General features: G+C 35.9%; 1 protein-coding gene across 1 annotated transcript; it reads right to left on the bottom strand.

The window, feature by feature from the left end:
- Window positions 1-3,938: 3,938 nt before the first annotated feature.
- On the bottom strand, window positions 3,939-5,301 carry LOC121242510 (glycine-rich protein 23-like). Its single transcript, XM_041140369.1, has one exon. It carries the CDS (start codon window positions 5,166-5,168, stop codon window positions 4,311-4,313), a length of 858 nt encoding a protein of 285 aa, XP_040996303.1. The 5' UTR covers window positions 5,169-5,301; the 3' UTR covers window positions 3,939-4,310.
- Between the last annotated feature and the right edge of the window lie 3,542 nt (window positions 5,302-8,843).

The following is an 8,843-nucleotide window of genomic DNA, read 5'->3' as shown; positions in this document are numbered from 1 at the left end:
GTTCCTCTTTCAGATTTATTTCCACACACATCCTACGTCCAGTGGATCCCGTCCGATTTATAGTAGCATTATCCGTCCCCAAATAACGTCCAAAGCGAGTCGCCAATATATGAAGGCAATGAATCCGATACATATGCATGGGCAAACCTATAAGAAAAATCCACTGCGGCGCAAAGGATGGATCCGACTTGAGATCAAAATCTTTCGTCCATCTAAATAGCTTAAATACACATCCACTAATAACCCTCCCTTCTCTTGCCCAACCATGAGAAAAATCTCTCTCATTTGTCATTTGAATCAGAACATGATGATCTTCCATAAAACTTACCATTGGAATTTCGAAGAGCCCCCAAGATTTTATCAACTCTAGCCGAATCACATCTATCGATGGTCTTGCACATAAAACTTTATCATCAGAGCAAACCGTATATCCTCCGCAGCCTTAGATAATTCAGGCTTCGAAACACAAAAACCAGGCTCTCCATTTATATCTACCAGGTATCGCATCGGTAGTCTGTAAGAAGAAGACACCATTGGTTTAGCCATCGCCTGCAAGTACGACTTCTTCTCTGCCCCATCAAACGGCCCTGCTAGCGAAGGATTAACCAGAGGAGCGGCTGACGCTACCATTGCCTTACCCTAGGCGCTAAAAATGAAAAACGACGTAAAATAGGAAACTTTTTCCATTGAATCCTTACTTATGTTTGCAAAAACCAAACTAATTGTATATAACAACTATAATGAATCCTTTTAAGAATTAGGTTTGGTTTGGTTACACAAATAATCTCAACTCATCTTATCTAATAATTATAACTTTTCCAAACTCACACACAAAATACAATAAATAATTCAATTTTTTTAAATTTTAAAATAAAAATAATATTAAAAAATTATATTCTAACAATATTTTATTCAACTTTCATCTTATCTCATTTCATATGTGTAACCAAACGAGCTGGCTTAGTCACTTCATCATTTGCAATCTCTTCCTCTTCCTAAAATATTATCTGTGGAATATTAGGTATTATTATTGTTGCATGGTAAACTAATTACCTACGTTTTATATATATATATATATATATATATAGAGAGAGAGAGAGAGAGAGAGAGAGAGGGGGGGGCATGCATAACCCTCCAAAATTAATTTCTTAGCTCCTACTCCTAGACACTTCTTTTGACTTGGTTGGTTGTTCTAAAACAAAAATATGTTTGAGATAAGTGGGAAATATTAGAATTATTAATATTGGTCTCCAAACGTACGTGCGCGTATGTCCGTGTGAAATGGACACCACACAATTCAAAAGGGAAATTAGAAGGATTCATATTACACTATACGCACTCTTCTGTATCCCTCTCACTCTTATCTTTCTTTTTACTTGGGGTGAAGCAAACGTCAAGAATTTCACTACAAGGATAATCAATTATATGTAGTGTTCTAATTTTACTCATGTCGGGCGAAAAACCTTCGATCGTCGTGATCAATAAATCAAAGGAAATGTTAAATTAATTTTTGGAATTTCTTTTGCACATGTTTATAGCAAACTATAGCTAAGAAACTTTTGTATTTGAAGTTAAAGTTATATCTAAAATAATTTTATAAATATACATCTTTCAGGAAAAAAAACTATACAATTATAAACTTATAATTAGTCTGAAATTAAATTTAAGGTTTGTATACTTTTATTTTACATAAGTACTACTACACATGCACAAATAGAGAAACTAACTAATGTATTTAAATCCACTTATATGATCCATTACAAAATACATTAATGAGTTGTGTTAGAGTTTTAGAGTCTGACACATTTAATTAAACATGTCGGGTTTGAGTTTATCCATATGGCCGAATATTTATAACATGCCACGACACAAACATAACTCTCGTACCCCAAAATGTTGATATAGTTTCAGGTGATATATTGCATAAGCCATAAGTTCGTACATATTTGGGATTACAAATAGTCAAGAGTTTCTGTTCAAAAGGCATGGAAAAGCAATTCAAATAACAGATAAAGGCCAGAAGGTACTATTGCGCAAAGATATCTTTCCCGTGATGCAATGTGTATCAACATTACTTGTTAATTTCGCCACTATCTGACACTGAGACCAAGCTAGTATGCTCTCTCTCTCTCTCTTTGTGGTTTGGATTTGCCACCACCCGTATCGTTCCAACTACCGTTGCACCACCCCACGCCGGTAAGCCTTTTCGCCTCATTGACCTGTCTTTGTTTATCTTCCTCCCTCTCTCGCTCTCGAAACCCAAAGCTTTTGGGTTAGAAAACCTAGCTGCCATTGTCCTCCACGCCACAACACCGTATGTCGCCAAAAGCACCTCTACCTCCCTCTCTCATTTTTCCCTACATCAAGCACCCCTCCCCATCTATCTCTCTCTCTCTCTCTCTCTCTCTCTCTCTCTCTAAGTCACTACCATAACCCTAGCCTCGCCAGCCGCCACCACCACCACCTCAGGCCGGTCAATCTCTCATCCCCTAATCTGTCGCCTTCCCTTTTCCCCTTATCTCTCTGTCCCCATCACTCTTTGCCTCTCCCATTTTCTCTCGGCTCATAGCACTCTCTCCCTAAAATTTTAGGTCTCTGACCACTCAACCACTATCATCCCTCCCTTTCGGCTTCTGTCTCAACCGCATGAATATAGTATAGGTTTCGAATCATAATTGTTGCTTTACAAGCATGTTGAGACAAGTGACTTGTGGATAATTTTTGGTGGTGTAATTTAAATATATTCTCGTACTGTTATTTAGCTTTAATATCTTCCCTTTTTTTTTTTACTTCCAATATTGCACATGACCATCTTTTGCATGTACACATACACTTGTTATCACATTGACATTGCGCGAGAGGTGTATGACCCGTGTGGCAAAAATCCCAATGTTACAGATTCCACCAAATCACACGCGGGATCCAAGAACGTCACTACAATATTGAGTCTCATTTTATGTGTCTATCTCTTTCTCACTTGACATCCTCAAATTTAGATAAGAACTTGAAGAGATCGTGATCCAATTTTAATTATAAGTACAACATTTTTCGCTTAGAGTTAAACATTCAAAGCTGAAAACTTACGTAAAGCTAGGAAATTGAATTACACTTGTATATATATTTGAGCAGTACTTAATATCCACATATTCTTTGAATCCAATTTGCACTCCATTCATTCATTCATTCATCTGGCCAAGAGAGGCACATTAATTCCATATTTATTCCCGACTCATGTCGACTGTCCTAGCTAGTTTCTGAACCTGGAAAAACTAGGACCAAAGTAGTTCGAAGAACTAACTAGGATTTCAAAACAAATCAATTTTTTAAATCTGCACTCACACATTTTCCAAATCTACACATATTTATACATACATACATACATACATACATACATACATATATTGTTAAAAAATGAGTTGCAATATCAATGATAGATTCTTCACCTCTCTAATCGGGAGTAGTTTCGACTAAGTTAGCATTTGCAATAAATGTGAGGCAGCTTATTATAAGTCAATGGTGGGGACATTTTCATTACAGCCAGATCCTTGTTCCTGTCTAGCATCATATATATTGGGCAGTACTGGTTGGTTGGTTGGTTATTCATTTTTCAATTTAATGTTTTTCTGCATGCAGTACTACTAGTGTAATGATTTATGACCTTTCTTGCTCATCATGCACGCGATTTCTCCTTCTATTTTAATGGTAAAATCAGAGGCTAGGTGGAGTACTGGTTGATGATATAATTGCATGCTCTCAAGAACTTTAGGAGTACTTAAATATATATATATATATATATATATATATATATATATGAGAGAGATCATAAACATAATTATTATAAGATATATACTACTGGCCGTCATGGACGTAGCTAGAGATCAAAACAACAGCAAAATGAAAAAGAAATAAAACCACGTGATCTCTTGACACCAACAAGCTAGCGAGACTTGGAATTACTTTATTCATCACGAGGGAGAAATTACAGGCTTATAATTATAATATGCTTGCAACAGGATCGAAGCTAGCTGCAACTGCAAATCATGCTGATACAGAGATATATCTTTGATATATATTATATATATAAGCTGCAACGCGCGCTTTACCTTCGAAAGTTTCGATCAACATTAATATTGCTCAAAGCTAATCTCTACTAAAATAGAAGAAAGTATGACCAACACAACATCATCCCTTTATGAATGAACACATTATATATATATCACTCCTACCACGTAAACAAGTCGAGAACAACTGCTGTGCATGGTTGCTAGCTACAGATCAGCGTTCTTCCAAACAACTAGTACGTACTCGATCTAGTGTCCCCCTCCAAACCCAGCACCACCCCCACTACCAAAACCACCACCAGCCCCCAAGCCACCACCTCCACCAAATCCACCACCTCCACCTCCACCGCCACCAAGTCCACCACCAACACCTCCACCTTTGCCAAACCCTCCTCCGGCTCCAAACCCTCCCCCAGAACCTGCACCACCACCAAGGCCTCCACCACCCCCTGCACCACCACCAAGACCTCCACCACCACCTGCACCACCACCAAATCCTGCACCTGCACCACCACCAGCACCTCCACCTAAGCCTCCACCTCCCCCTCCACCAAGCCCACCACCTCCCCCAAGCCCGCCACCCCCACCAGCTCCACCACCAGCCCCAAACCCGCCACCAGCTCCAGCTCCCCCACCACCTCCAAGTCCACCTCCACCACCTAGACCCCCACCACCACCAGCTCCTCCACCAATGCCTCCACCAGAACCACCACCAAAGCCACCACCTAAACCACCCCCAGCTCCTCCACCTAGACCACCACCCCCACCAAGCCCACCTCCACCACCTAGACCCCCTCCACCACCAGCTCCTCCACCAAAGCCACCACCCGCGCCTCCACCTAGACCACCACCACCACCAAGCCCACCTCCACCACCTAGGCCGCCACCGCCTCCAAGGCCACCGCCACCACCTAGACCACCTCTTCCAAACCTTCCATGTCTAAACCCTTTCTTAAAAATCCCACGACCTAGACCTGTCGTCTTGTACAAATGCGGACGGTGAATCAAGTGCTTGTCATCCTCAACCCCTCCAACATCAGCCAACACCAAACCACTCGCAAGGAAAGTGCACAAGAAAAAAACCACAAGACAGCCCGAGTGAGCCATCACTGTTAGCTCAAACAAATTAAGAAGCCAAAGCAACAACGAAGGCCACAGAAGAAAAAGATCGAAGAAGAAGAAAATTAGCAAGCTGCAGAGCTCACTGTGAAGCGATGCTACGAACGAGTATATTATATATAGCGAAATGAGAGTTTAAAACACTAACAACAGAGGCCCACCATTACCCAACTGTCACGCCCGGATGAGTAAATGAGGCTCATCTGTAATTGGACAGGTTATTTATTTGTCCAACTGTCCTATACCCCCCAACACGCTAGCTCGGAAATGAAGGCACTGTTTTGCATTATATTTGGCTTTTGACTTGTAGACTTCCATCGATGTTAAGCTAGTATATATTTTGGTTTCACTAGTTTTTTATTTTCGAAAGAAAAAAAGAGTCAAACCCGGCCGCTGTGGATTGGCGAATATTGGAGATCAACTTGAAAGCTCTGAACAGATCAGTTTCAACCTTCAACCCTAAGTTGCTCTTTTTAGATGGCTTTACTGATATCATCATTAATGCAGCGAATAAACCATGTGCCTCCAGCAACACTTTCTTAATAATTCATGTCTCTCAAGTCTCTCATGACCCTACACTTCTCTTTTCTTTTTTGTATAAACAGTGCGTACCCTTACATTCTTTTTTTTTTTTTAAATAAATATGTGGCTATAGATCATGAACAAGCAGATGGCAGAAACGCAGTCTGGGATATATGTATGTGTATATATATATATATATATATATATATATATATATAAGGGAGCGACTTATGTGATATCCTTTTTAGTTTTTTATTTTCAGCGGCTACGCTGCACAGAAATGACATGGATCGATCATCACCTATTCAGATAAGCTGGGAAGTTACCGATCGAATCTTCACAAGATAATTAGGGTCTTAAGTAGCATGAATCCATGCATACATACATACATACATACATATATATTATACATACATACATACATACATATATATTATACATACATATTATATATATATATATATATATATATATATACATGGGATAGTCCGCCTTCACAACTACTAATTGCCATTAAACCAAATTTTTACAAAGATGTTATCCCTGATCCGTAGATCTATATTTGGTACTGTATATATAATCAATGGTTTGAATAAGTACTTACAAACTTTTATTTGACTAAAATTAATTAAATATGTATGATCCTTGAACGCTTCATAGAAATTGATAAAGATGGGAAAAACTAATTAAGATTAATTGTTAGAGTCAAAATTATCATATTATTAACTTAATCAACTAATCTAGTTGTAATTGGTTGAAAGATAAAAATGGATCTGGCCATGATATTTATTGGTCAGTACCCTGTAAATCTATATTAAATGCTTAAGAAATGTTGTAGGACTGACTTATATTTTTCTCTCACATTCTGAAGTTTAAAACATTTGGACAAAATCTATAGGGGATCATCAATTAAACATGACGGCCATCTTAAAGATTAATTTGACGAAATAGATCGATCTCAAAAAAATAAATCATGATTATAATTAAAATTCACCACATGCAGCTTGATGGGTGCCCTCAAAGTATTAATCATGGTTAGATTGTTAAATATTTTGACATGAAATATTAAATATAAGAATTTTCGATTTTCTATGATCTACAATAATAAATGATAATAGTTAGAAAACCTACCTCCATCCATTTCAATCTGAAAAAAAAAATTGACCTGATTATGAGAGAATGATCATCCTAACAACTTTACATTTGAGTGTCTCCCGATAGCTAGAGGCACAATTATGTTGTAGGTGAGAACTCTTAACCCTCATGAGGGGTTAAGGATTCTCATTAGGGATTATAGACTTCTGACTATCATGAAGTCTATAGACTTCTGGCCATCATAAAATCTAAAGGTATTTATATCCCACTATAACTCATTAATTAAGAGATATTTGAGCTAGTTTAAATCCATTAGCTAGGATATGAGTGTGTGAGACATAAAGTTTTAATAAAAATCTTACATATATAGATATCATGATTTCCAAAGATGCTAATTTCATAACAAAAAAAAAAATTGTCTTTTCCTTTAGAAGATCTGTCATTATTATTATTATTATTATTATTATTTTGAATGATAAATTTTCTCATACATATATTAATAATATGTATAATAAATAAGAAGATTTTCAAGAAGATTATTCGAATCAGCATTAATATTGTTAACCCAGATTTAGAAGATTGAGACTAACTCAATTTTTTGGATATGCTAACATGCATGGAGTTAAAGATGATTGTTCTATGTTTTCCATGATATTGCTTTTGAGAAAAGTCCCAAACAACTTTCAAGTTTCAAGTGCAATAGTACTATCTTTTATAGCTTTTTTATATTAACATATTAATAAAGCAACAATTTATTTCTTGACTTTTGAAAGGTTATAAATAAAAAATGGGTGAAAGTTATGTTTTTCGTTTCTATAAATAATCATGACAAATCGAAACAAAATATAGACTAAGATACCGCACTATTTATGGAATCGTTCAAATGGATTTCTAAGGAGCAATGAATAGGTGTGTTTGGTTAGTGATGTGATTTAATTTGGGATCACCTCAGACTACCTCACTATTATTCATAAATTATTCACTATTTTTTTACTATTAGTCTATTATTCATTTTTTTTTTTTACTATTATTTATAAATCATTTGAGATCACCTCAATATCTAAACATAGAATAAACTAGTCGTAAATTTGCATGATATGCAAATCGGAATAACTAAATCACTAGTACTATTTAGTCAAGCACTTGTGGTGAAAACTATTTTTTTCAATTATCTAAAAATGAGATGAAAGGTTCTTTTAAATAAGAGTAGGGGAAATGTTGAGAAATGTACTGAAATAGAGTAATTTATATCATTTCTCTAGCAAGCTAAGGCGGGAGAAGTTGGGAAAACGAATGAGTGGTTTGAATTCAGAGATGAGTTGAGATGATTTGTGAATAGTAAAATAAAAGTTGAATTATTTATTATATTTTGTGTGAAAATTTGAGAAAGTTGTTTTGGAATTTGAAAAAATTGAATTGTTTATTATATTTTGTGTGAGAAAATGAGAAAGTTGTAATGATAAGATGGAGAAGAGTTGAGGTGAGTTTGAATTCAAACGAGACTGAAATGTTTCTAAGACAAATGAATAAGTGAATAATATCTATATATATACACTACAACAAATAGTAGTTTTTCCCGCGAGTGATTCTGTTGCAATTAAGACATTTTTGTGTCGAAATAAAGTTTTACTTGCCAAATATGCTCGTAGCTGACTCCTCATAATTGCATTGCAACTTAAAGTGGTTAAAGCTATGAGCATGTATTTCGTCAGAATAACAATTATTTCCGTCCGTATTTGCTTGTGACAAATATATAATTTTCGTTAGAAAAAAATTATCCCATTGTATATTTTCTTCTTTAGAAAATGTTTTTTGTAACTAAAATATATAGCAAGAAATACTTATATCTGACAAAAAAAATTCATCAGAAATACCAATTTATTTTGTCACAATATAACTTTTTTGGCATTTTTTGTGGATAAATTGTTGTCATGCAACTTTATAGTTGATTGGGTAAAATGCTTCGCTTTGCATTAACCAATTCGACCACTAATTATTCTAAGTATTACTTGAATTCAAATGCTCAATTAATCATAATCATTATTT

The sequence above is a fragment of the Juglans microcarpa x Juglans regia genome, chromosome 1D (genome assembly GCF_004785595.1).
Source record: "Juglans microcarpa x Juglans regia isolate MS1-56 chromosome 1D, Jm3101_v1.0, whole genome shotgun sequence".
In the NCBI taxonomy this organism is placed as follows: Eukaryota; Viridiplantae; Streptophyta; class Magnoliopsida; order Fagales; family Juglandaceae; genus Juglans; species Juglans microcarpa x Juglans regia.
This window is presented reverse-complemented; position numbering and strand designations above follow the sequence as displayed.